This window comes from Anguilla anguilla, chromosome 14 (genome assembly GCF_013347855.1).
Source record: "Anguilla anguilla isolate fAngAng1 chromosome 14, fAngAng1.pri, whole genome shotgun sequence".
Lineage (NCBI taxonomy): Eukaryota > Metazoa > Chordata > Actinopteri > Anguilliformes > Anguillidae > Anguilla > Anguilla anguilla.
In genome coordinates, this window is record NC_049214.1 from 11,295,340 (window position 1) to 11,323,087 (window position 27,748).

At 39.5% G+C, this 27,748-nt stretch overlaps 3 protein-coding genes across 14 annotated transcripts; 2 read left to right on the forward strand and 1 right to left on the reverse strand.

Annotated features, from left to right (window-relative positions):
• Window positions 1-269: 269 nt before the first annotated feature.
• enoph1 (enolase-phosphatase 1) lies at window positions 270-11,624 on the reverse strand. Of its 2 annotated transcripts, none has more exons than XM_035391710.1 (6): window positions 11,520-11,624; window positions 3,464-3,565; window positions 2,147-2,349; window positions 1,710-1,842; window positions 1,355-1,478; window positions 270-658 (listed from the first exon to the last, which is right to left on the reverse strand). In XM_035391710.1, the coding sequence occupies exons 1-6, from the start codon at window positions 11,616-11,618 to the stop codon at window positions 519-521; spliced, it is 801 nt and encodes a 266-aa protein (XP_035247601.1). In that variant the 5' UTR covers window positions 11,619-11,624; the 3' UTR covers window positions 270-518. The 2 variants fall into 2 exon arrangements, with proteins under 2 accessions (XP_035247601.1, XP_035247600.1); XM_035391709.1 differs by lacking the exon at window positions 11,520-11,624 and adding an exon at window positions 3,692-4,236.
• Window positions 7,190-12,656, forward strand: hnrnpdl (heterogeneous nuclear ribonucleoprotein D-like). 2 transcript variants are annotated; one of them, XR_004762341.1, is made up of 9 exons: window positions 7,190-7,429; window positions 8,368-8,536; window positions 8,625-8,786; window positions 9,077-9,208; window positions 9,413-9,521; window positions 10,123-10,290; window positions 11,000-11,101; window positions 11,538-11,641; window positions 12,370-12,632. XR_004762341.1 is itself a non-coding variant. In XM_035391705.1 (8 exons), the coding sequence occupies exons 1-7, from the start codon at window positions 7,341-7,343 to the stop codon at window positions 11,068-11,070; spliced, it is 900 nt and encodes a 299-aa protein (XP_035247596.1). In that variant the 5' UTR covers window positions 7,190-7,340; the 3' UTR covers window positions 11,071-11,101; window positions 12,370-12,656. The 2 variants fall into 2 exon arrangements, 1 of the variants encoding a protein (XP_035247596.1); XM_035391705.1 differs by lacking the exon at window positions 11,538-11,641 and having other exon boundaries at window positions 12,370-12,656.
• A 1,369-nt stretch (window positions 12,657-14,025) lies between these two features.
• Window positions 14,026-27,421, forward strand: hnrnpd (heterogeneous nuclear ribonucleoprotein D). 10 transcript variants are annotated; one of them, XR_004762339.1, is made up of 9 exons: window positions 14,026-14,513; window positions 15,979-16,147; window positions 21,270-21,431; window positions 22,696-22,827; window positions 23,654-23,747; window positions 24,059-24,214; window positions 25,145-25,239; window positions 25,583-25,689; window positions 26,593-27,421. XR_004762339.1 is itself a non-coding variant. In XM_035391699.1 (8 exons), the coding sequence occupies exons 1-7, from the start codon at window positions 14,359-14,361 to the stop codon at window positions 25,210-25,212; spliced, it is 936 nt and encodes a 311-aa protein (XP_035247590.1). In that variant the 5' UTR covers window positions 14,026-14,358; the 3' UTR covers window positions 25,213-25,239; window positions 26,593-27,421. The 10 variants fall into 10 exon arrangements, 6 of the variants coding, with proteins under 6 accessions (XP_035247590.1, XP_035247594.1, XP_035247589.1 ...); XR_004762340.1 differs by having other exon boundaries at window positions 25,583-25,653; XR_004762337.1 differs by having other exon boundaries at window positions 25,145-25,689.
• Window positions 27,422-27,748: the final 327 nt, after the last annotated feature.

Genomic DNA, 27,748 nt, shown 5'->3' on the forward strand with positions numbered 1-27,748 from the left:
ACTGATGAGCGTACTGTAGCTCAGAATGTCCTTCACCTTTTCAATGAAACGAGTATTTCCATGCCACAACATAACTGGACCATCCAAGAAATTGCAAAAGGGAAGAATGAAACTAATTTAATTAACCATTACATTAACAAGGAATTGAGAGAACGGAATACAGATGTAAACTCTCGACTGTCCACTGTGGAAAATATTTACAGGTAATCTAAACATGGCATGCAGCTACACACATTTAAGTTGCACTGGAGACAAAAAACACATTCAGATAAAATTTAAATATGGTTTTATTTAAAAGGATTAAAAAAGGTGGAGGAAAACAGGTGGGTCCTTTAACTTTAAATTTCACAACCAATCAAAAAAAAATGCTCACCGACTTCTCTAAGAATCCCTCCCTGCATTTCCCCATGCCCAGCCACCAGTCTCCAACCCCCCACCCCAAATGTCAAACAAGCAGCTTTCTGAGTGAGTGAGTATGAGAGTGAGTGAGTGCACAAGTGCATACACTCTGTACCGTGTTAAGCAGATCCTGGTACTTCCAGCTGACTGAAAGACGTGATGAGGCTGTAGTGCGATTTCTCTTCCTCGGTCAGCTCCATGTTTCCTGGCCTGACCACCACGGTCACGTTCACCCCAGCCTCCTCCGCTGCCCTGGCTTCTATGGAAACACAAAGCACCCGCTTTGACACTAAGTGTTATCTGTGCCCCCTGCCAGCTTCCCGCTGCCAGCGGCACAGGCCTGGGCCTACCCTTACTCTGGTGGACACACAGTGAGCAGAGCAGCGAATATCGGTGTCAAATCACTGCAAGGTCTATGGACTCAGCTGTATCTTGAGGTGCTGCATACAGTAGATACTTTCTGCATGTGTAAAATGTGTTCCATGTCCATTTCCAAATCTGTGTACATGAATCATCACTTTAACTTTATTTATTTGATAATCAAAAATTAACTGAACTATAATGTTTAACGATCAAGTATTTATTTTACTTTTACACTGCATGCATAATCCTTTGGCTTGATTTCCACTTCTGAGTCTTAATTGCTGATCAATTAATAAAGACATTTTACCTGAAGCATTCAATATTCCACACTCACTTTATTCATTTCCAAAGGATTGCACTGTAGTTGCATTTATACTAAATTTAAAAATCTGTACATTCATAGGCTTTCTGAAGTTGTAGCTTTTCAGGGCATTTTATCCCACAAAATACCTACATGTGCATCCTCAACACCCTTGGTAATTACTCTTCAGAAAAAAAAATATTGACATTAATGAATGTTCAATAAATATTAAAAAATTCCAATCATAAATGCAATCATACAAAATACTGACGCTGTGATCTATTAAAATACCTCGTGTGATGTCTGTCAAGAACATGATGTCTTCAGGTGCACACCCAAGTCTGTCTGCAATCTTCTGGTAGCTTTTGCTCTCCACTTTGAGGCCCATGTTAGTGTCAAAGTGACCATCAAATAACTGGGGAGAGGGAGAAATTTAAAAAAAAAAATAACTTAAGTTTAGTACAATTAATGACCAAATGAATAAATGCCCATAATTCTAAATGCCCAAATTTACTTGACAAAGAGTATGATAAAAACAATGGTTCCATTTGTCTGCTGAATGTAATTCTACAGAAAAGAATACACCCATTGCTCAAAAAAAAAATAAAGAAAAAAAGATGCATCTCCAGACAAAAAAAACCCTTACATTTAGGAGATCGCCTTCTACAGAGTATCTGAACAGCAGCTTCTGTGCCTCTACACTTCCTGAGGAGTAGATGTAGACCTTGAGTCCAAGCCTCCTCCACCTTCGGATGGCTGGAACCACATCCTGGTACACTCTGTTCCACACACAGAAGAGAGAGACAGAGGGTAGGGAGCAGGAGTCAGAACCACAGTGTCTCTCATTCTGCCACCGGCATACACCCGGCAGCTTCCAATCCTTTAAAGGCAAGCCCCAAAACCACGTGGACACTGCCCCAAACCGAGGCTGGGGACCTTCGTTTGTCTTTATTAGGTCAAACTACGTTTGTCTTGCAGCCTGCACATCAGTACTGTCTCCACAATAGTCCTCACCTTGGAAAAAAGACGAGAGGGTCCGAGAATTCAGAATTACATAAATATAGTACGTCACCCACTACTTACTCGCCTTTGATTTTCCCTGAAGCATATGCCGCTCTCCACATGTGCCCCTGTAGCTGCTTCAGTGCAGTGGTCTTCCTGTCTGATGCCATCTGCCACAGGACGTTGTCCACCACCTCGCGAATAGCCTTCTCCTCATCGGTGTGCACTGTCTGGTCTAGAGCGTGGACCGGGCCAGCTCGGTGTTGCCTGGTGTCCTCCTCTGCCTGAAACAAAACAAATAATGGCACTTTTAAGTAGAATCCATTGCTGCAGCCTGCCCATTACCTGATACATTTATCTATGGGACAGGTAGAACATTGCACAAACAGAATGTCAGTTTGCATGACACAGTGAAGCACTGCAAAACAGAAAGATAAAAATGTAACAACCCACTCACAAAATTGCAGTACAGTCCACACGTTTACACCTGTAAAACAGCAGTCCAGGGGAAAAATTGGTTACTGGCTGACAGCCAGTCATTTCAGCAGGGGAGAGGATGGAAGCACTTCGTACAATCCAGCACTCTCACAAAGGCTCCCCGCCATCTTAAGGAAGTTATAATATGGAAATCACGGCACTACCGTCTAATTTCCTGAACGGCATATTGCAGCCTCTTCTACACTCCGCATACAGAAGCGCACAGACACACCAAATGCCCATTGGGCCTTACATCTATTATGGTTTCACCCAGTTGCACATGTGCATGATAAACGAATGCGTCTTAATGGATCACTTCAATCAATCGCAAACAGTTTAAAATGCTGAAGGCAACCCAGACGCAACGCAGGTTTGTCTCGGGAATAATTTCAGGATAATATAAATATTATATAGCCACGAAAGAATAGCCTATACTTATAACATTGTGCGATCCCCACTGCACTTTAATCGCAAACAATGCGAGCGGCTATGCTGACATTCACTGATTATGGTCCTATACCCTGTAAGGGTAAGGGACACTGGTCCTTCACGCGATAATTCTCTGAGCAGCATTATTGCATATCCAGATACTGTTGCCAAATCAGCCAAAAAAAAAACAAAAAAAATCAAAATTCCAATTGATACGTTGCTCTGCTCCCGGCTTCAAGCAGGGGATATTGCGACCGCATTCATTCGGATATCGAGGCAGCGTTGCAGCTACCGCGGTACATTAGTGCACAAATTCCGACACGCCCAGTTTCACACCGATGTCAAACACAATGCCATTTTCCAAGATATTATAAAGAGCATATATTGATTCCATTTGTAACGTAACTACACTGAGCGCTTAAGGCTAGCCACGTCGTTGTTACGGTACTGATATCGATCTACACACTCTCGGAGGCTGGCAAGACAGGCTACCTGCTTTTTTAAGAGATACACATCTTGCTTGCACTCGTCCTCTTCCCAGTGTGCAGACAGGTAGTCCTCTAGATGCTCCTTGATATATGGAAATAGAATATCCTGCAATGGAAGGAAATGGAATGGTTATTTACTGCAATTTAGACGTAAATCGTTTTTTTCTTGCATGGTTAATTTTTTAGGGCTGTGCACATCCAAATGTAGGCGATCATATAATTGTTAACTTGCCTTAACAAATGTGATTGGTGTCGTAGTTCCTTCAATGTCCAATAACAGTACGCTGATGTTAGCTGGTATTGCAACTGTAGCCATCTTACGTTAGACGGATGATAATGGGGGAGAAAAAACTGAACAGCTGCACCGATGATATGGTTATGTAGCAGGCTAGCTAAACGAGTGTACTTCACGTGCGTTCGACAGATCCCTTTAAAAATCTATTCTGCGTGAATTTAGCCGACAAAATCGCATTCATACCGCAGGCAAAACCACCACGAGATAACACCGGTACCAAGCAAGTTCCCACTTTTCGCGCTTATTATCTAATGAAGGTTTAATCCAATCAGAAGCGAAAAAATTGCGACCTTACATCCAAAATCCGACCCTGGTTCTGTTGGTTTGGCGAGTTCGCCGTAGTTAAATGTGTTCAAGCCAATTCAAGCAAAAGTAGTACGTCTGAGCGCTGTGAACACGTTCGACAGCTGAGCAACACAGTCAAAGTAGAAGGCAATCACCAATCAGTGTAGAGAGTGGAGTAACTTGTCCAAACGATAAGACGAAAAGCCACGCCTTCTTATCATCCTAACATGGCGGCGGAACGCTCATGACTGGTCAATGATTCACTTCCGCTAGGTTATTCAGAATTTAATCATTGATTTACAACCTTGCGTTTCTCAAGTACATGAGCATCATTTTGCTGTGGTTTTGTGTGCTACTGACATTAACTAAATAATCTTTAAAATGTTATCCGTTTACTGTGCTCAAGGTGGCAACATATCGAAATTCTGTTTCCTGGTTTGAAAGCTGAACGTACCTCGGTTTATACTCTTTGAAGGGACTGACAGGACAATGGCTGACAGAATGCGCTGCATGGAATGAACTGCAAAGATGCTTTTACTATCCCCTCAGAAATGTCAGAAACAAGGCACAACTCGAACTTCTCACAGATGGGAAAACAACAATAGTGTCTGAAGTCAATGTTGGTTAAAGATAAGTGAGTTTCCTGCAAACACTAGATGGTGCCATCCCTACTGAAATTTCCAGCTAAGACCTGGTTGGGTTCTTATCTGGTTTTAGATGGTTTTAAGATGTGTTTTCTTTTGACACTTCTATCTGATCATAACTGGTCTATGGTTAGTCAAAGCTGGTCTGTAGCTGGACAAAGCTGGTGGTCACACTAGTGGACTACCTGACAATATAGGCTGGTCAGGTGGCAAACAACTGGTCAACCAGCTAAAAGTGTTGAAGACACAGACCAGTTTAGGCTGGTTTAAGATTTTAAGAATTTTCCAGATTTTCAGCAGGGCTGTCAAATGTAAATTGAATGCTGAATTGTGAGTTTTCAGCCTATAACTGTTAAAGGTATCCATCCATTATCTATACCTGCTTATTTCTGGTCAGGGTCACAGGAGGTCCTGGAGCCTATCCCAGCATGCGTTGGGCAAGAGGCAGGAACACACCCTGAACAGTTTGCCAGTCAACCGCAGGGCACACGCACACCATTCATTCTCACCTAGGGGAAATTTAGACTGTCCAATTAGCCTAATGCATGTCTTTTGACTGTGGGAGGAAATTTAACATGCACGTCTTTTAACTGTGGAAGGAAACTTAGACTCTCCAATTAACCTACCCTGCATGACTTTTGACTGTGGGAGGGAACCAGATTACCTGGAGGAAACCAACGTGGACACAGGGAGAACATGCAAACTCACCACAGAAAGACAAGATTTGAACCGAGATTTGAACTAAGGACCTTCTTGTTGTGAGGCAACAGTACAACCCACTACACCACCATGCTTAATAAATATACTGCAGCTGAATAACAAGCATAGCGAGACAATATTCTGTTAATGCAGATACAAGCATTCCATCCCTGGGCCATTCTGGCATATCTAAAGATACTGGCTGTAGGCTTTCTTTTATCCATGGCACAAACTGAGACATCAATGGTGACACCATGAAATTCTTCTGTTCATTAAATTGATTTTAGCACACCCTAACAGAGATATACTAAAGGGGAAAGAGAAAGCTGCTGATTCTGGCTTTTGTCTAGCAGTGTCGGCTGACAGCTGGACTGATTATTTGTATGTGGGCCAAAAAAGGGCCAGATGTGGAAGTAACATACCAGCTTTTGGATAGTATGTTTATTATTGGGCCAAGGTTGGTATACAGTATGTAGCCCATAACCACACAGCCAATTGTAGCCGACAATGGGTCAAAAATATGTGAAATTGACGTCTGGAATCACGCTTCGTTAACGCATTGTCAGCGTGATGTTTGCATGTTTTCAATGCATTGTTAACATGTGAAAATCAGCATGTTAATAGGGCATATATCGATGCAGAAAAAAGTAAAATATGTGGGCCAGATATAGGCTAAGCACATTTTTCTATCTGGAAGGGGACATGAAAAAATGAGCTTGGATAAAAGGAGTTGGACGGCTGAAAGAAAAGGTGGAAGAGAGGATACAACTGAATTTGCGACCAAAATAAGTTGAGAGGTTAAGAAACAGACACAAAAAATGGCATCAGATAACAGGGTTTTTCCTATCCCATTGATATCTGTTCAGAGTCAGCAACAGCAAGTGCATGTGAGCCCATGTCACCAAGCGTGTCATGAATATGGGCACAGCTGCACCCATCAGCCAGTAACTATGATGGGTGTTAGCAGCAGTTTTTTGCCGCCACTCTGAGAGTCCCTGGGCCTCCCTGGTGGCGATGGTGCAGAAAAAAGACGGCTCACTCTGGTTCGGTGTGGATTACCGAATGCTGAATGCGGTGACAAAAAGAGACTTCTACCTGGGCCTGGCATTTTATTATAGGTGCTTCATCAAAAACTTCACCAGCACCACCGCCTACCTGCATGCAATAAAAATAGTGAATACTGTACAAGATCTGTCTGGTTTGTCTCTGGACACAATCGCTGCAAATCAGTCAGGCGCTACAGGTACCATATTGCCCTTAGCCAGGGTTGCATAGTGACATATTACATATAATCTGGATTAAGTAATCGGATAACAAAAATGAAGTAAGTGACGTGATTTTTCTGATATGTCTACTGTAGAATATTTTTGGCTAATGAAATTTAAAGTAATCCAAAAGTAGTCAGATTGCACCTTTTGGGTAATCCAGCATATTATGTTGGTAATATTTTAAGTCACCCAATTTATAATTAGTACCGAATTAGGCAAAATATTATAAATTGAATCGTATAATCTCTAACAAAAAATTGTCTGGTGTTAGAGTTGTATTATTCTAGGTTTCTACATTTCGAATTTAGAAATTTTACTATCTTCCCCGTTTATAACCTGGTAAATGGTCGTGGTTGCTTGTGTCAGTTAAACTGCACTTTTTTTTTTACTTCGATTAACTGAATTAGCTACTAAACATTCAAAAGCTACTAAAAATAAAACAAATTACTCATTTACACTATAGTAAATACAGTAATCGACACTACATCGGAAATGATGACGCCTCTCACGGGGGCGGAGTTCTGTCTGCCATTTAAAATCGTTGATGAAAGTCCCCTGAGTCATTCTGTTTCAGTCAGCCATTTTGTACGACGCGGCTGAAGTTGGTTGTTGTCTCTGTGTTAGTCGTCTAAAGAAAACCGTTTTAGATTAATTCATACGTCGCCAACAATCGCCTATTAGCTGAAAAAAATGGAGAACGAAGGTCAAATTGACTTCAGCACGGATGAATTTCCCGAGGGGTCCAAAATAAATGCAAGCAAAAATCTACAGGACGATGGGTAAGACAACACCTCAAGCTACGTTGGCTAGGTTAGCTAGTTAGGCCGCAGCTAGGCTAAGTTATTTGTGCACGGTTATCACATTCAGCCGGTGCAATCAAACGATTATTCTGAGAAACGAGGAGTTAACGGTCGGCCACAACCGATGCGATGTCTCGTTTTAGTCGAGGTTGCGACTAGCGCTCGCTGGTTTGCAAACGTTAGCAACACAAACCGTTTTAAAGCGCGATCTTCTGAGTAGCTAGCTCGATGGCTAACGTGAATTGTGTCTTAAGGCCAGTGAAACGGTTATTTTACAGCTGGCGCGAGCAGCCTCGCAAAAATTGCGAGCTTACGTTATCTTATCCGAGTATAAGCAAGGAATAGCCAATGTATGTGTACATACTATTTCTTTAGTCGTCATGCTAGTAGCGGGGGTACCAAAATAATTCAAACCATTTCCTGTTATCACTGCACTATATGTTTTCTAAGATCACGTTTGCTATTTAGCTAGCTTGTATGCGCGCTTCCGCGATTTTTCCGCGCTTTGCAAGCTTCGTAGCAGGTTTGTTCGTTTGCACTGATGACTATCTGGCATTGCTTTAACTCAACCGAGTAGTATACGGTAGAATTAAGGGATTGTTTGCTTACAAGTTAAAGTAGTTATGAACAAGGCATTGGCGTTTCAAATCCTGAGTAGCCGAAGTTCTATATCATTCATGTCGCAGTAATGCGTGCTAACGTTTTAACTGCTCTAAACAGGAAGTTGGCGTCAGTATCAGATGAAACTCTTTGATGGGTAGTTTCGATGCCAGTGGGAAAATAATAGTGATACTAGCTCTTTTCCTGCACCTTGTCCATTTTCATTATTTTTCCTTCCCTCTACCAATATCACCTGTATCACTTAACACAAACGGTCAGCATTACTGTGGGTTTATGGATTCATTTTCAATCCGCAGCAAAATGTTCATTGGTGGCCTCAGCTGGGATACCAGCAAGAAAGATCTCACAGATTACCTGTCAAAGTTTGGAGAGGTCCTGGATTGTACCATCAAAACAGACCCCATTACGGGACGGTCCCGGGGCTTTGGGTTCGTCCTCTTCAAAGATGCAGACAGCGTGGAGAGGGTATGTTATACCATAATTTAGACTTATTCTATGAAAAATTGGGCTTGAATTCAAATGGATTAGTTCATTTAATTTCCTGTTTCTCCAGGTGTTGGAGCTGAAAGAACATAAATTGGATGGGAAGCTTATTGATCCTAAGAGAGCCAAAGCAATGAAGGGCAAGGAGCCTCCTAAGAAAGTGTTTGTTGGAGGGCTGAGCCCAGAGACCTCGGAGGACCAGATCCGAGATTACTTTGGCACATTTGGAGATGTAAGTAGTTTGGAGGGTAGATTTGTATGGGAAATGTTATTTGGATCTGTCCTAGTGTCTAGGTTTTTTTATGACTGTGTAACATTGGGTATTGGGATTTATTTTAAAATGTTTTACTTCAGCACTATTGAACTGTTGCTAATGAGAACTGCTGCCAAAGGGAAAACTCATCTGGTGTTTTAACACTGGTCAGACTAATGAACCGTCAAAGGGCAGTACTTGAATTTTGGAACGTGTTTGTTTGGGACAGTTCATTAACCTGTGAACCTGACTGTTAAATTTGTCAACAGATCGACAGCATTGAACTGCCAATGGACACCAAAACCAATGAGAGGAGGGGTTTCTGTTTTGTGACATACTTGGAGGAGGAACCTGTCCAGAAACTTCTGGAGAATCGTTACCATCAAGTTGGGTCTGGAAAGGTGTGTGGACTTGTTGTAATATCCCAGCTGAACACATTTACTGTTGTGCTCTTTCTTGATTGTGTTTTGTGAATATAAATTCTGGAATGGGTAAAAAATGTAAAGGATAATGACTGAGAAAATTGGTAAGTGTTGAAGTGCCTGCATATCAAAACAAATTGGAACAAATGCAATGTAAATTAACATTGTACACTTGCCTTTCAGTGTGAAATCAAAGTTGCCCAGCCCAAAGAAGTTTACAGACAACAGCAGCAACACAGAGGGGACAGGGGTAACTACGGAGGAAGAGGGGGATCCAGAGGGCGTGGCAGAGGTATGCCACACTTATTTCACACTCTTGAGGAAGAGGAAGATTTAGGAATTTTGTTGACTTTAGCTGTGCCTTTGTCACTTAAGCTCATCTTGGTTTCTTGCACTTGCCTGTAACAGAGAATACACAGTTTTGTCAGAAAACTAAATGACTGTTGCAATTAGAATTTTCACATTAATGGACACTACCTCTTGATAAGACTCCTGGTTTTGATGTCCTCCTAAGATCTGGCTATTAATTTTTGTCACCTGTAGTGGACATGAGTCTTTGGTCTTGATCTCAAGACCCATATTGTACTATGCTGAAATGTAGACAACAAGGGACATTCAACTTTTATTTCTGCCAGGTCTCAGGAGGGTATGGCAGGGTTCAACACTTGTCTGACACCCAATTTTACCCCATGCAAGTAAAACTGCTCGGCCACTTGCCCTATCCAACTAGTGACACTTTGAGGATAATTCACAATTCTGAGAGATGGGGGATGTTAAACCTGTGTAGAGTAGACTGGCTGAATGTTCAAGTTAATTGGCTGTTTTTTTTGGTGGAAAAGAGACTGGGGCATGTGAGGACATTGTACTGAATAGTTTTCACTTGTCTGTAACAGGTCAAAGTAACAGCTACGGTCAGGGCTACAACAACTACTATGGCCAGAATTATGGTGGTTATGGGAATGGATACAACACAGGATACAATGGCTACCCTGGCTATGATTATTCTACTAACTACAACTACAATACCTATGGCTATGGACAGAGCTACGACGACTACAATGGTAAGGCAAACTATTGATGGTACCGTAATACGTTGCTTGGCCAAAATTGGTAGTACTGTGGCTTTGGCAGGGGGGATTTACAGGAGGCTTAAACGATTCCTTGGAGTTGGCAATGAAATGTTATTTTGTTATGGTAACAGCTTCTGTTTCACATTTTTGTGGAAACTGGGCGGAGAGCCTAATTGGCTCAAACACGTCTGTTTGTTTGATCATACATGATCGAACAGACGTGATCTAGCAAAATTCAAATGATAACAGGCTGTACACACCATACAGACGTTGGTCAGTTTGGCAGCTTTAAACTAAGCTGCTTATGTATTCCTGTTGCCCAATAAAACCATGGATTTACATTTGCCTCTACTGTGTGACCTTATTCCTTCAATTGCCCCAATGCACAAGACTGCAATTCTGATCAAAAATAGGTTCAATTGGTATTTATTTCAATGATTTTAAAAGCCAAATTGGCAATATTCTGTTTTTAATGTGCACAGTTTAATTATGGTAAGATAATATACAGTGTATTATTCCAATACAGAAGAACAATGGCATTGAAAAGAATCCTAAAACAAAACAAACCTTTATGTAGCTTCAAGTCAGCTTTACCTGGGGTAAAAGTTAGATTTCTATGAAAATTGCTGCAGTGTCATGTTTTGTTTTTTGCCTTGCTTAAATTTGCATCCAACCGCTGTCCCATAATCTGTGTCATTAGGCCAGCAAAGCAGTTATGGCAAAGCTTCACGGGAAGGTGGAAACCACCAGAACAACTACCAGCCATACTGATCAGAAATCTAGACCTGCTGAAATAATTTTGGTAAGAATGCAGCTTGTGCTTCCCTTTTTTATTTATTTACTTTTCTTTTTAATAAATTGTTTTGGCTGACTTCAGTACTTTAAAGATCAATAGACATTTGCAACCCAAAATACTTCCAACCCAAAAAAAAGTGGTAGAACTTTGCCACGCACCCAATTTTGAATGTTGAATTTTGTTTAAATAATGTCTATAGATCTTTAATTGCCAATGCTTATGTAGCATTTTTCTTTTAGCTCTCCAGAAAAACATGTTTTTCTGGAGATTTTTTTTCCTTTTCTTTGTTTCCCTCCCTGCTTTTCATAACAGGTGGAAATAACATACAGAGACTTGATAGCAAATTTAACAGGTAACGTACTGCTAAAGGGTACAAGTAAGGGCCTATCCTTATTTTCTATCCTCTTCCTAATTCTCATTGTACCTTGTTTGTACCTGCCAGTGAGGACTTCATTGCAGGCCGTGTGTCACCTGACCACGACATTCTCTGGGCGTCGCACATAGCGGGCAGAGAGCACGGCATGCACAAGAAAACGCTGTCCTGTGGTATGGTCTCTTCCACCTTCCTGTACCAGCGTAAAAAGCATAAAACAGAAAGGAAATCTACACTTTTTTATTTTTAAGTTGACAATGTTTTGTTTAACGATTTGTGAAAATTGGTTTTTTACAGGAATTTTAAAATGAACATTAAGTGCTGTTAACTGCTTTATTGTATTCTCTATTTTAGTGTTCTTGTATTTCAGTTCTGGAGCATCAGTGTTTTTTTTTTTTCTTTTCTAAAATGAACTTCCTTTAAATTGCTTACTCATAATGCTTGCTTTTTCTTTATAGCCTTTAAAGAACTTCACATGATAAACGCCACAAACCTTTTCCTTAAAACATAGGTGTTAAAGATCATATGTAAACAAGCTTTATGAAGCCATAAAAAGCTGACATTTAAAATTATTTTAGTGATTTAAGGAGACATTCTATTAATTGGCTGGGTCTTCTGCCTAAATGGGGTTGTAAAGAAAGCTTGAGTCCTATTTGGCATTGCTCCTCAGTGGTGAAATTGTCCACCAATAAAATGGAGCTGAAGCTTTTGCCGGCTGGTGGTCCCTTTTGCAAAGCTGCATGTTGAACATATGATCTTTTGAACAGACTGGAGAACTTAATAGCTTTAGTTTGGCAGCACAAGAAGTTAATCAGTGAAACGTGGACGTGCTCTAATTTTCAGTTTTTAAAAGTTGTCCGTGGTTCAAATAATTAACACAAATTTCTATCTTCTCTTTCAGATGGGCAGGTCGACTGAGAGTTCAACTGTGTACCCTGGTGGCAGCTCGGGGATTCTTGTCCTTTTTTAATCAAATCATTCTTTTAAGCTTTATTTTGTTATCTACAGAAGTTGTTGACACGCCATGTGCCCAACTGTAAATAGGGAGATGTTCCTGAATTTTTTTTCATTGTGCTTTGCGTATATGGGTGTTGTGATCTGTCATTCTGTTCTGGATTGTTTCTTTTTGTTTTGTGTTTTTTTTTTTTTTTTTTCCTTCCAGTTCAAAATGAATTAAAAGAGTGGGTACAGAACTGTAGTCTCATCTTTGTTTGCATCAACTTTGCTGTATTGGCATATGCCATGTTCATAATCTTATGCAAGATTTTCTATTTAAGATGTATATTATTGCTGTAGTAAGTCTGACCTAAAATGTGAGTCAAGCTATCAAGTGTTTTTTGAGGAATTCATTGGGATATCACCGTGACTTTGGACAGTTGTATCAAGGCCTGGTTTTAGGTAACTTGGGCAACATGCCATCTGGAGTAGGGTTTCAGGAATTAAGATGCACAGGTGAATACTGGTCGAATTTACCTGTGCCTTTTGACGTCATTGTAGGAATGAAGCTTTGTAGCTTTTACTTCTTAATCAAAAAATCCCAGTCCTGTAGTGTGGTATACCATGAAATCAATGCTGCTACATGAGATTATTTACATTTTTTAAATGAATTGTTCTTGTCCCTAGTGGCATGTAGGTGTTTGTGCTTTTAGACCTTACTTTTTACAGTAGAAGTCGGTGCTTGAATTGAGTGACCAGTTACGGTTGGTCCCTTATTTGCCGTGTGTTTTTTTTTTTTTTTTATAAACACTGAAAACTAATTCCTAGTCAAGCCCAGCTAACGTTTACTCGTTTATAGCAAAAAAACAGCTAAGATCACAACTCTGCATTCATAGTTAACACTGCAGAAATACTGGACAGAAATCATTTTTACAGTGTGGTATTTACTGGAGCTCAAGGGTGTATTTGGCAACTGGGTGGCGCACTTCAGTTGTAGAGGCGGGTGGTGGCATGTTACAGGCCAGATAAGCAGGAACCAGGAATCTGTTACCTGGTTGAAGTTTTTGTAAATGTGTAATGCATCTGATGAACCTGTTCTGTATTCAACACTAGCAGTAGTCTGGTCATAGGTGAGCATCAAATAGCGCACTCTAGATGGATTTGTACTCCTTTTCATGCTACAAATTAGAAATGGCACTACCCATTCTTCAGAATACCAGCAAGTTCACAATTTGAGATCAGATCAGATGTAAGAACATGAAGCAAAGTACAGGGCTTCTATGCCCATGGAATAATGGGCAATCATTGTTTTGACAGCCACTTAATGAAATGGGACTGAAGCCAGTTGCCAATCCGATTCACAGCTATCCATCTGTACAGATTCTGTATATTAACCAGCTGCACTACAACTTTAAACAATGGCATTATTTTTAGTTAACTGACAAGCGTAGTCGATACAGGCAGCCACCGTGATCAAATACAATCGAATATTCTGTCCCATACGTATTTAGGCCAACTGCAGGGTAACACTGACTCTAGGCTGGATAAAGTAATGCGAACGTCATAGTGAAACCGAGGAAACTGCTTTTCCGATTGGTCCCAACACTGTCATTTCAAACATCGCTTACTTCCTGCAACCATTTTGTGAGCGACGCCATTACGTTGTCCTGACCAGCTAGTTGGCTAGCTATGATCAAATAACTCCGTAAGATTAGAAATAATACGCAAATACAATCGAAAAACAGCATATTTGCTTAGCTGGACAGAATTAGACTTTTAAATGCGCTGAAGGGAACATTAGCAACGTGCAATTGTGCTTAGACACTGCTCTTGTTCAGTTGTCTTGGTTCTCGCTATATCTTGCGGTGGAAATATAGTTAGCCCGCAATCTAGCTAATTTCAGAAGAGAAAGGCTAGTTAGAGTAGTAGGCTTTCTTTACTTAGCAATTGAAACATGTCGGAAGAGCAGCAGCTCGGTGAAGATCCAGTGATGAAGATGGAGGAAGATGGGGAAACCATTAGTGAAGAACAAATTACGACCGTCGAGAGTGGGTCGGGAGAATCAGAAGGATCAAAGATTGATGCAAGCAAAAACGAAGAGGATGAAGGGTGAGAATATGGCTAGCGAGATAACTGTCACGATACGTCATCCAGTCTTCTCCTGGTAGGGCACGGAGGGAAATGGAATTAGCCAGTGGCAGTGCAGAGTCAAAGATGCTGCAGATTGCATGTGCTGTTCTTGTTTTGGTGTGTTGCCACAAACTATTCACAGCATTTTCTCACTAGCAATACATGCTCGATTTTTTTTAAACGGTTGTTTTAGTATACTGCATGTTCGACAAACATTAACGTTACTATTAGATCGGACGTTGTCGTAGCGAGATAACTTAGCTACTTAAAACCAAACTCCCAGAACTCTGTACTTGCTAACGTTCTACGCATGGAATATCGGTTAACGTTAGTGGACTGTCTTTGCGAAACAGCGTTGCCGGTGTGATGTGCAGCAAATCCACGGCACATTTTGTAAAATGTAACCTACTGGTGCATAGACTTGTTTGAAGAAGTAACGTTAAGGTAGCTAGCTGACTTCATGAACTTCATGCTATCGGTGTTAGTTAACCATAAATAGCTAATGTGGGGAAGTATACTGACTTCTATAGCTAGGTTAGCACATACTTTATACTGACGTATTTAAAATAGAAACCGCCAGAGCTAGTGGTGTCATAGTCTCCCTCGGCTCGATAACATTATTTGCCATCTAACAAGCTTACTAATTATATAGTGTTGGTCAGTTAACGTTACGTTAGTTGTAAGTCATTGTAGATAATCGCGTTTGCATTCGAATGTAATTAAAAGATTGATCAGGTGTGTTAGCGAGCGTTACTTGTAGCTATCTATCTTACTTGCACGAGCGTAACAAACCGTTGCCTTCTGTACATCAGTTCACCACTTATCTATCGTGCAAACTTGCAAGTTACGTAACTGAGAGTAATGCTACTGATTCTAGTTAAAAAACAATGTTCAAGCTTGAACATATGATGAGCAATTCCATTTAACTGTCTAGGTAAATGATGGCTAACAGTTCATTTGCAAATGTGAATTTTACTTGCTTGGTTGGTATCGATAACGTGACTGTAAAATTCTAATTTTAAGGTGCTTCTAGTTGGTCTGCCTGTCTTAATCGCTTGTTCTCTGTGCAGCGATGCGCCACACGGTCCAGGTGTCACTTTCTGTCTGCATCAAGTGGTGCAGTAGTACATTTTACCACTAGGGTATTAATCATATTTGTAAGGGTACCGAATCTCTCTGTGATGTAAAGCTGTTAACTCAAAAAGGCCTTCAAAAATACAGTCAATTTATTAATTGCTTCAGGTAAGACCATACTGTCAGTATTTTCATGCACTGTCAGTATTTTCAGTTACAAAGGCGACCACATCAGCAAGACTTTAATGTAGCTCTCAACGTTTTTAGGCTCCATGCTTTTTGTTCTGCTTGCTGGAGAATGTGGTACCATTGCATTAATGAGCGCAGTTGCATCCAGTCCCTGATAAAATGTTAATACATTTTTCAACAGAAAAATGTTTGTTGGAGGGCTGAGCTGGGATACAACGAAGAAGGACTTAAAGGACTATTTCTCCAAGTTTGGGGAGGTAGTGGACTGCACACTGAAACTGGATCCCATGACAGGAAGGTCCAGAGGCTTTGGCTTTGTGTTGTTCAAAGAAGCTGACAGTGTTGACAAGGTACTTCTTTTTTCTTCTGTACAGTGCTGCTCATGAATGTCAGTGCAGCGAAACACTAGTTCAGAATTGGAAACCAAACTGCATTTGCCTACTGTAAAAGACTTGCATACAATTATTTTCCTTTACTCATTTTGTACATTGAAGTTACATGCACAGTGGTTGTTCTATGTATACTTGTTTTTTATGCCGGTGTGAATTTTTACTTTTTACATTGCTTTACTATGTGAAGCACTTTGTATTGCAATCTTGCACGAAAGGCGCTATATAAATACATTTTGATTTGGTTGGAGACATGAATCCTACCGGTCGCCGCCAGGATCTGGTTCAAAGCCCTGACCCTTGCCTACACTGCTGCCAACAGGACAGCCCCCATCTACTTGCAGGACATGGCTCAATTCTATGTGCCTGCTCGACCACTCCGCTCTGCGGCAGCAGGGCGCCTTGTAACCCCTCCCACCCGCCCAAAGGGATCACAGAGCTTCTCCACCCTAGCTCCCCAGTGGTGGAACGAACTCCCCGTCCCTCTCCGAACCTCCCCCTCACTACCCATCTTCCGCCGTGGCCTGAAGACTCATCTCCTCAGACTATACCTAGACTAACCACCACCACGCTGTATATTTCACTCTTTTAAAAAAAAAAAAAAAAAAAAAAAAAAAAAAAACCCTTTTCCTGTCACTTGTTACATGTTGCCCCATCCCAACACCTCTTGGTAATTTGTATTTGTCCTAATATTGTAGCTTCTTCTTCTGCCTAGTTGGCTTTGCAGATGTTAGGCCAGAATAGTGTTCACTGTTCTCGGCTAGAAATAGCTGTACAAAATAAGTATTGTACCTTACTGAACCCGTGTTTAGCAGTTGTCTACGACCATGAAATGCACTTTTTTGTACGTCGCTTTGGATAAAAGCGTCTGCAAAATGAATGTAATGTAATGAATGTAATGTAATGAATGATACAAATTGATCCAATGGCAGTGTTTATCACCATTCCTAAATGACTAAATAGCACAATTCCATCTGGAATCTTCCAAACTTGTATGTACCTCTAAGGCTTTCTAAATGGCTTAAATACCTCATTCTAAATACTTGAAAATAATAATTTTCTAGCCATATATAATATAATGTAACTTATGTAGCTCCTATATTATGTACACTATCCTGATGTCATATTAATTCGCTTCACATTCCTCAATTAATTTTTTTGAACATTCTGCTCTATATTATGTTTATTTTAATGCTCAAAAGTCTCATTCATATTTACAATACTTGAGTTAAATACTTTTTAAAAAGATAGTAGCTTTAGATATGTGGTCTACAATATTTTAAAAAATGAATCTGGAATACATATAGTTGAAATAGTAATAGTGGTATATTTGGGAATGTAATGCACATATACTCTTGACAAAGTTAAAATCTCAGTTTAAGGGCATGTGTAGAATTAATAATTAACGATGTGTATGTAAAAATACACTGTAACTTAAAGAAATACCTATATATGAACATACATAGGCCTTATTGCTACAATGTTTACATATTTAATATTTAACATACTTGTTCAAGTGTCTTTAATTGTTTCATATGAAATGCCCTTAAATCTATTGATTAATCTTTGTGTTGAAAGTACAACGTCTTAAAGGAAAATGAAGAATAATAACCCAGAAGGGCTGAAATATATTCTTAAATGATATTGTCAGTCAAGCTGGCTTGCTTAAATTATGACCAATACAGTAATATATAAACTATTGTATATAATAGTAGGATCAATGAAGTATTAGACAATTAACAGAACTGACAAGGTTGATGATGAAGTAAGTGCCTACCACATCTTTTTGCAGCATTTTCAGATTATTTCAGTAGGGATGTCGGCTACTTAAGTCTTTAGCTTATGAATAATGAACAACCAGGCAAGCTGGTAATTGCAGTATCATTATCCCTTAGCCACAGGTGTAGCAATCTAACAACATACTGCTGAATAGCATTACAGCTATATTACAGACTCACATGGCTTTAGTCATTTGATTTAATAATTAATAATGGCAGTAGTTATGTTTGTGGTGCTGTGTGCTATGGTGTGCATGGAGGTATGGAGATTGTCTTTGTCTTTTTAGCAGTACCCCCAGGGTCTTTTTAACTATCCCCCCAATGTAGGATGGCTTTGCAGGTGCACACTTAACTATCTTTTGTTATGAAGGTGAATGTGTCTGTTGCTAGCTAGCTAGCAGTGTGTGTGTTTAAGTATCTTGTAACTTTTCAGTGGCTTGCTTGTCTCAGGGAAATCCATAATTGTATCACCACATGTGCTAACTGTACATACAACATAAATTAGATGACAAGAAACAAAGTCATGCAGTTTGAAATGCAGGGCTTTAGGTCATGTGAGGCTATGACTAGCTCTATCCCAGGAAGCTGGACTGCACTTCATTTGCCACTTTCTACAGCAGTCTGACTTTATCTGGGCGGTCTCTCATCTAAGCAGTAACCCACTGTGGTCCGGTGCAGTTTCAGCCAAGTCGCTGGAGCCAGGCTGGAATGACCGCTGGTCACAAATGAATCAGAGATTTTATTGCGGCTGTTCAAGGACTGCTGAGCATGGGAATCTGTCTCCACTCTTGCTTTTTGTATTAACACGGGAGTCAATATTTAGAACTGACTGAAATGTGGAGGTCTCTCTGGTGGTGTGCATGAGCTGCAGTGTAGTGTATTGGAGAAGGAAATAAGCCTGTCACGCAGACTTTCAGGTCCCATGCTGTGAACTGCCATTGTACCGCACTGACTTCATCCTAAATTCTTCAGTGAAATATGCCAGTGTATAAATCAATAAAAATTAAAAGTGATAGGTGTGTACATCACTCTGGATGGGAGTAACTGTTGAATGAATAAATAATGTAATATAATTTGATATGTCTCACGAATTGAAGACTATAAAAAGCCACGTTACCACATTACAAACAGCTTTGTGCCCATTCAGTGTATTGCAGGAAAATAGCTGAGACAGGTAACGGCCTGAGAATAGGTACCATTTTGGCCACTTTAATAATGTTGTCATTTATTAGAGTGACGAAATATCAGCGACAAACCAGATTAAAGGTTCAGTTCACGAGGCGAGTGAGGCAACGTTAAGAAATTAAACTGTAAATTTGTGCAGTAACTAGTCTAAATAACTTGAGTCTATGGCTGTACTGTGTGAGAGTCAGAGATCAGAGGAAGCACATGAGATTAGTCTTTATGAGAAGTGTGAATACGATATTGGAATCTGCACTTGGCTTTATACATTTCATTTACTGCTGGTTACTATCTATAGTGGAAATATCACCAGTTTTCATCTTGTTGCTATGATAGAATATGACTAACTTTTGTTAGTGAAAGAATATTTTTTTGAACTCCCAAGTCGATGCTATTGTCCAGCGTGTCATGCTTGAGGTGTATTGTTGCAGATGAGACTGCAGGGCAGGGATGCTTGTTAAATGGAAACTCCGTTGTTGGTGTAGTTGGCGTTTAACACATACTAATAAAGCTGGAACACAGAGCTTTCTCATTTACATTCATTGTTTGGTTGAAGGAGCACTGAATGTCTTAGTTGAGCAATCTCAGGAAGCCGTCATCCCAGCCGCTAGGGGGCTTGTGCGAAGGGGTTCATCAGCAGGTTGGCAACTGGTTTCATTTTCATTCGGCTAATTAGAAAAGTAAGCAAGTAGCCATCTTCGCTGATGCAGTAGCCCCAGTAAAATGGATTTATTATACTGTGCTAAAAAATTATTAAAGGACAAAACCAGTGGTAACATTTGCAGTGTTACATCTATACATATCCTTCAATGCAAACTGAGTAGTTACTATTGTTATTATTAGTGTTTTACTCGCTGCATTTACACGCTGGTCTGGGAATGTTGTTAGTACTGTTGCTCATATTAATAAGGCGAGTGCATTAAGCAGACATTTTAATGTACTTGGCTGTGAAGTGACTTATTACTAGGTAGGCAGATGTTTCTGTAGTCTTTTTTTTTTTTTTAGCGAGTGGATTGTAGCTCTTTTTTTTAGTGATTTTATTGCAGCTACCAATGTGATAAATTGGGTAGCTGCAAGATGATGTTGCCAGGTTTTACGATCTCCTCCGTGCCAGTTGTCAACAGCAGCTGTCGGTGGAAACTGCATCAGTGATGCCATCGTCGACGTACAGTAGCTGCAGAATGCATGGCATGTGATTCGTTTGAAGATTACCCCCTTTCTTTTCTCTGTGTTGGTTTATTCCCGCTTACATCACTGATTATTAGTGCATGTGTAGGTGATTTATTTCTCATTTAAGCCAAGCAGCACCCCCTCAGCAATTACTGCATTTGGTATACGTCTGTTCTTCTCAAAAGGAGCAAATTGGTGAAATGTAGAACTTCATTTCAGAGCCATGCACCACACATTTTTTTCCTCCCCAGCAGGGGTTCTTGACCTATGGACTCCTGGGGGTCCATGGGGGGGAATCCATGAACCAGAAAAATATTTTTTCTCCAGTGACCTTCCTGTTGCTTTGAAAGTTGTATCCAATGTTATGGCATTTTCACTCCAACCAAATGTAGGGTTGCATGGAATGCTAATACACACTTAGACAGAGACGTATTACATAACCCACAAGCCCCCCGGTTTTGTTTGTCTGTTATAAAAATGATGTATTTATGTGGTGTTTTCTGGAGCGGGGGTCCATGGACTGATTCTCAAAGCGATTTTTGACCAAAAAAGGTTAAGACCCACTGCTTTACATGATTCTCACAAGGAACCAAGCTATAGTACATTTGTCATGAATTTGTAGACATTGTTTTATCAGGAATTCTGAATATATGTTTTGTCTGAATATTTTACAGCAGTAGTCAAGTAAAACATTTCAGAAAATATGAGATAATTAGCAAGACTGTGCTTTAAATATGCATTGATTTCTTAGCAGTGTATGTGTCCTGAAAATTCCACATTCTCTATGCCAGAAAAATCTGATTCTGAAATGAAAGTCTGCACACCAGACTGCATCCAGCCTAAATTTAAAATGAAAATATATTTTCCCACTTGTCTAAATGGAAAAGGTATGTTAGACTTGTGCTGCATAGTGTTTGGCTTCTCATTCTGACCCTGTGTCTGGCTCACTGCAGGTTATGTTACAAAAAGAGCACAAGCTGAATGGCAAAGTTATCGACCCTAAAAAGGCCAAGGCCATGAAAACCAAAGAACCAGTGAAGAAGATCTTCGTAGGAGGCCTTTCCCCAGACACCCCTGAGGAGAAAATCCGAGAATACTTTGGTGGTTTTGGAGAGGTAGGCGTATAAAATGTCTTTCATGTGGTCAACTTCCTGTGCTGCAGATGTACTGCCTGTGTATGGGTCTGCTGCAGGCTTGCACTCTGAGGGGATCTTCTGGGATTTTACTCGGTTGCTATGCTTTGATCGTGTTTGTGGCTAGTGGGTTCACTAATTTTGTGATTAGTTGGCACCAAAGCATAATTCTGGTGAGTTTTGCAGGCCACATGTAAATCAATATTTGAAATGCAGTTTTGTTAACGCATGGCAATTTTTCATACCTACTTAGCACAGGACAGAGCAATGTTATTGTGTGTGTGTGTATATATATATATATATATATATAATCAGAATCATTCAAAGGACCCATTTAAATTGACTTGTGGGCTGGATCCAACTTAGGGGCCGCTAAATGAAATGCCCTATTTTAGACTATTCCTGTCCACTGCAGCACCAATGTGAAGCCTTTTTGTCATTGGGTAACTTGATTCCTTTGCGCACATGCCAAATCTGGCCAATCCTTGCCCATTTAGGGGGTACCCTATTTAAAGCTGCATAAATCCAGGTGTGAGCATCACAGAGACTTGGGAAATGGCTTACATGAAGCAAGACATTTGTACCCATTTACAATACTAACTTAGATTAGTTTCTATTCATAATTTAGGAGAAAATAAAGTGCCACAAATGCAATTATCTTGGCAAAAAAAGCAAGTTCGTACATGTACCTAAATGTGTACGTTGTATGTTTTTCTGTACTCTACAATATGTTGTGTTTTCTTGCATGGGGGTGGGACGACATTGAAACAACATTCAACCGTCCACCAAAATGTTTTGTCAATGTTCCAGCTTCATGTCAAATTTGTCAAAAACTGTTGGGTTTATTTTGTTGCTATGACAGAATACAAATTTTTGGTGGTGAAATAATATTTTTATGAATGCCCAGCTAGCCACTATTGTCCACTGTGTCATGCGTGGGGGGTGTCATTGCTGATGAGACTGCAGGGAGGGGGTTCTTTTTAAATGGACAACCTGCACGACAATGGTGGCACGTAGAAACTCCGTATTCTGCATAGTTGTCGTGTATCGTCTACCAACAAAGCTAGCACACAGAGTTTGTGTTTTCAACTCATTGTTTGGTTGCAGGAGCACTGAAAGTCTGAGTTGAACAATCTCAGGATGCCGGCATCATGGCCACTAAGGGGATTGCACGTCGGGGTTAAAATCTTACACAGGGGTCTTGCAAAAGCTTTCTTGACATGGTTGTGGGTGTTTTTACTTCGAGGTGGAGTCCATAGAGCTGCCTATGGAAAACAAGACAAACAAACGACGGGGCTTCTGCTTCATCACCTTCAAAGATGAAGAGCCTGTGAAGAAGATCATGGAGAAGAAGTACCACAACATAGGATTGAGTAAGGTAAGACTCCAGATGGGCTCCCCCAAAACACAGCCTTGTCATTATTTTTTTCTCTGCCCTTAAAACCGTAGTTTGCCCGTGACAAGTAGCTTATGCCAGCTGTAATGTCATATCAGAAATTGCACCAAGCTGGGTGATTGTGCAGATTGTAGTCAACTGTGTGTAGAAGACACAGTTTACAATCATGGAAGGCGACTTTTCTTTTTAAAATATATTTTTTAGAAAACCAGCCCTTGATGTGGAATATCCCTTGGTGTTGAGGGAATGTTATGAAAACATCACCCTAGTCTTAAATTTTTTGACATTTTTGTACATAACCTAAAGCCACCTAACTGCCACATAATTTTCTTGCTTGTTTGAGATGGCATTGTTACTGTCAGAGTGTGTGTGACCCAGTCCACACAAACCTGATCTGACCCAGTTAACATAAAGTGCTCATAGTTACTGTGCAAATGGAATTAGAAATGTCTCCAACAGTGTAGTACTCACTTTCAGATGCGACACACACAAAATAGTTTTGGTCCAGTCATGTTGTTCTGTAAATATTTAAACGAAGCAGGCTTATGAACAAGCACCCATTAAAAAACTTATCTGCCTGTTGTGCAGGTGAGCCAGTAGAGCACAGCTACAGGTGCTTCAGAATATCAAGGCAGACTGTATGAAATGTTTAATGTGTTTGCCTGCATGTACCAGTTCAGCATTGCCGTTCAAATGCTTATCACATAGTTGATAAGCTCTGAGACAGAGAGAAAGAGAGAGAGAGAGAGAGTGAGAGAGAGAGAAAGAGAGATAGAGAACCCTAACCTTGCATGACTTGTCATACCAGTGTGAAATCAAGGTGGCCATGTCCAAGGAGCAGTACCAGCAGCAGCAGTGGGGCGGCCGAGGTGGTTACTCCTCCAGGTCTCGAGGCAGAGGCGGTAAGTCCCAGTTGTGTCCAGATGTGCAGAATTACACATGCGGGATACATGTCTAGCTAAAGTACCATGCATCATTTTGAAGATTAATTTCTTGTTTTCGTACACGTGGAGGAACTTGATATTTCTTATTCTACATTTCCCTGTTTGCATTTCATTACATTAGACTGGAGTGTACACACATGCTCACACACACATCATGCATATGTACATGTTTCCATTTGTTGACTGATGCTGACAGAGGTCACGCTGTTAATTCATCAACAAGCTTGTTTAGTTTAGTCATCAAATTCTTATAATGTTTGATTTTAAAGGTCCTAATCAAAATTGGAACCAGGGATATGGCAACTACTGGAACCAAGGTTATGGTAATTATGGTAACTATGGCTACAACAACCAAGGCTATGGAGGATACGGCGGCTACGATTACTCCGGCTATAACAACTACTACGGATATGGTGACTACAGCAGTATGTAACTTTGTTTGTGAAAGCACACATAATAAAACCAAGAAATTATTCTGCCATCATATCTTGTTTTTATTTTTATTATTCAACAATTACACACTAAATTATTTATGCAGCATCTTCCATTTTTGTGTTGTAAAAATTGTAAAGAAATCCTTAGATATGAACATAGTTAGGAAAGCTTCAGGTCATTTGTCTCATCTGTTTTTTTTTTGTTTTTTTTATGCGACATGGTGTAATATTCTGCAAATATTGTTGTGAAATATGCAAAATGTTTGGACCCAGAAAGGGTTGGATATTTTTTTAAAAAGTGCTTTGAAATGACCAAATGAAATGCCAACATTCCGTAGATTTAAGTAATTAAATTATGAAAGAAAACTTTTTAACAACAAATAAACAACCTTCTTCATATAAAATTCATTCCATATGTTTTCCTCTTTCTTTAACTATCACATTTCTTTCAGCTAATTTTAAAGTAAAGCAATTTCGCCAAAAACTGATTCATTTAGGGTGTTTGGGAAAACAAATTTTGTTTGTGGGTGAAGTCTGACCTAGTAAGTGATTTCACTTCGGTTCATTATGATGGTATTTTTAGGAGGAAAAAAAATGTTTAACCTGCACTTTCAACCTGACTTTACTCTAGCCTATGATGAATTGGAGAATCTGAAGAGCATATAAATTCATATTTAATATGAATGTTTAAAGGTCAGCATTTATCATTTGTTTCAGTGATTGACACCAAACAGTCTTAATCAAGATGTTTTGAAAAATATAATTAATATTATGGGGACATCAATAACGTTGTCTGAACCAATCATTTTTCAGTTAGCATGCTGTAAACTGAGATTTAATGATAGATTTTGTTTTTTTTTTTGTTGTTGTTTTTGTTTTTTATTTTTATTTTTTATTTTGTTTTGTTTGCTCACCCTCTAGATCAGCAGAGTGGTTATGGCAAATCCCCAAGGCGAGGTGGTCACCAAAACAGTTACAAGCCATACTAATATATTATCCCCACTAAGTACAAGCAGGTACGTTATTACATTGCTACCACAAATCTTCCTTGATATAAAGTATATTTTTCATAACTATATTTACCTCTCTTTTCTTTAATGTACGTTGCTTAATTAATTTTTTTTCTTTAAAGTTTTTCAGAGCACCCTGGAGTGCTTTACAGTAATGGTAACATAGAGACTACAGCCTTTTTTTTTGGAGATTTGTAACAACTGGCTTTCGGCTGTTTTGTGCCATTTTTGTAACTGTAACGTTAACAGGTAAAGTACTGCTAAATGGGTACCGAGATTAAGGATTTGCAAGGAAAAAAGAAGAATGTTGTCTCCTAACTCTGACATATACCTTGTTTGTACCTGCCAGCGGGAACTTCCTTGCAGGCCATGAGTCGCGCTGGCTTCCCGATTCTCTCAGGCCCGCTCAGTGCGGACAGGGTACGAGAGGCGTACGCTCTCGAATGCCGCCATTTGGTATGGTCTTCCAACATCCTGTATCAGCATTGTAAAAAAAACAAAACAAAAACAAAAACAAAAAAAAACAAAAAAAAAACCAGAAATAATAAAGTGGATACATCCAGCTTTGTCTTCTTTCTTTTAAAAAAAAAAAAATTTCCTTTTTTGGGTATGTTTTTTTTTATTTAAAGGAATATATTAATGTAATTTTAATGCTATTTTTTACAGGCCCCCTTCACAAGTAATGGTTAAATACGACTTCATACCGAAAAAAATAACTGTTTATTTTTCAAAGGATACGGCTTTCTCTGGACTTTCCAGTCTCTTTAATATATGCATTCCTAATCTATCTGTAATGCTTGCTTTTCTTTATTTATAGCCCTTGTAGCAGTAATACCCAGTAGTCCATGAGCTAAAACCTGGTTTGTACTTGGATGCCACTGTGTTGCAGAAGTGCTTTATATCAATATTTGTACTGTGTGTTGTGTCGCTGACAGCGCTGGAAAACCTTCTCATGTAAACATTCTTAATTTCCTCTAACGAGTTCTCTTTTTTAACCTTTTTGGACAAACTTGAGAAGTATTGAAGTGTTTTTCACAAAAATTTGCATGTAATGCTTATATTAATGTGTATTTTTTTTAACGAAGGCGTTATCCAAATGGTATTTGGGCTTCATTTGACTTCAATTTGCTGCACTTCAGGATTTCTAGCTTATGGACTAACTTTGTTGTTTATTTATTTGTTTTTTTTTAATGTTAATTGTAAATTGTAGAAATTGTATATTGGTTTCATTTTTTGTCTCTGTAATGGGATTTGTAAAGACAATGGGATTCCTTTTACATATATGTGTGTGTGTGTTGTGTCTTTATTGTGTCTGTGACAAAGCAGGTGAATGATGTTGTGTTTTGTTTTCTCTTTCAGGCGGCGGGGCAGGATTGTTGGTCCGATAGATCAGAAGGAGATGCTTTTACCGTAAACGCAAGCCGCGGTCGGTCGGTCAAGATGCTTGTTTGTGTACGGATGGATACACATTGTGCTTCTTTTACAACCCCCTTTGGAATCAGAGTTCTGTTTACCTTTAGTTCAGTGTTCTGTGGTGCCGCTCAAAAGCTCCCACTGTTTCATGATTAGCTTGCTTTTTAGTCCACCTCTTTTGTGAAGTCTTGTGTTCAGGTACTTTGTATGCAGCTTATTTGGAAAACTTAGTTCTAGAGGTTGTGTTCAATCCCTTTATCCCATTTTTTGTACTACAGTCACTGATTTAATTGTAAATTGTTTTCAGGCCAGTCATAGATGAAGACATTTGTGAACACCTTGTGATTTGTTTATAAGGTTGAGAATGCTAACAGTGATAATTTATTTTAGCGCATAATTCATAACAAATGGTGGAACCTCCACTTTTCATTTATAGGACACCAACTGAAGGGGCACAAATGGAAAGTGGATGTTCCACCATTCGTGAAGACCTTGTGATTTGTTTATGAAGTTGAGATGGCCAGCATTGATCATTTCTTTTGGCACATAACTCAAAAAATGGCAGAAGGCCCACTTTCTATTTGTGTCCTTTAATTTCTTTGGCACACACATCCTTAATAATAGTAAACATAAATATTATACGTATATATGCACATTTAATTTACAGCTTAATTTTTCATGGTTATACAAGTCTGAAATAAAATGACAGCATTTGGAAAAAAAAAATCAAGAATGCATTGAATTAATAAACTATTCTATGACCATATCATCTTAATGAACTTTGCCTTTTCATTTAAAGTGCAGCCATGAACCATTTCCATAAAAAGGCTTTTAGAAACAGTTGGTATGTAATTAACTGCTGAGGCTTCATGCTTTATGCACTAATGATTACAAACACAAAGCAGGATACTGCATTTTGGCATGCAAGGTGGTCTGCTGAGACATTTGGAACAGTTTCTAAATGACCAAGAAGATCAAGTTCAAATGTGTGCAAATATATGAGAAACAAAATAAATGTCACAATGATAGACTCCTTGAAATTATAAAAAAAAAGTCCTGAGGATTTACAGCTGAAGCTCTGTGGATGTAGCTAACAAGAATT

Coding starts and splice junctions, on each gene's coding strand:
- hnrnpd (XM_035391699.1), top strand. CDS start 14,359: ATGTCGGAAGAGCAGCAGCTCGGTGAAGATCCAGTGATGAAGATGGAG. Junction 21,432..22,695: donor ACTTTGGTGGTTTTGGAGAG/GTAGGCGTATAA, acceptor TTTTACTTCGAG/GTGGAGTCCATAGAGCTGCC. Junction 23,748..24,058: donor CAGGTCTCGAGGCAGAGGCG/GTAAGTCCCAGT, acceptor TTGATTTTAAAG/GTCCTAATCAAAATTGGAAC.
- hnrnpdl (XM_035391705.1), top strand. CDS start 7,341: ATGGAGAACGAAGGTCAAATTGACTTCAGCACGGATGAATTTCCCGAG. Junction 8,787..9,076: donor ACTTTGGCACATTTGGAGAT/GTAAGTAGTTTG, acceptor ATTTGTCAACAG/ATCGACAGCATTGAACTGCC. Junction 10,291..10,999: donor GAGCTACGACGACTACAATG/GTAAGGCAAACT, acceptor CTGTGTCATTAG/GCCAGCAAAGCAGTTATGGC.
- enoph1 (XM_035391710.1), bottom strand. CDS start 11,618: ATGCCGTGCTCTCTGCCCGCTATGTGCGACGCCCAGAGAATGTCGTGG. Junction 3,566..11,519: donor CACTGGCAGGTACAAACAAG/GTACAATGAGAA, acceptor CTTCCATTGCAG/GATATTCTATTTCCATATAT. Junction 2,350..3,463: donor TGTATCTCTTAAAAAAGCAG/GTAGCCTGTCTT, acceptor GTTTTGTTTCAG/GCAGAGGAGGACACCAGGCA.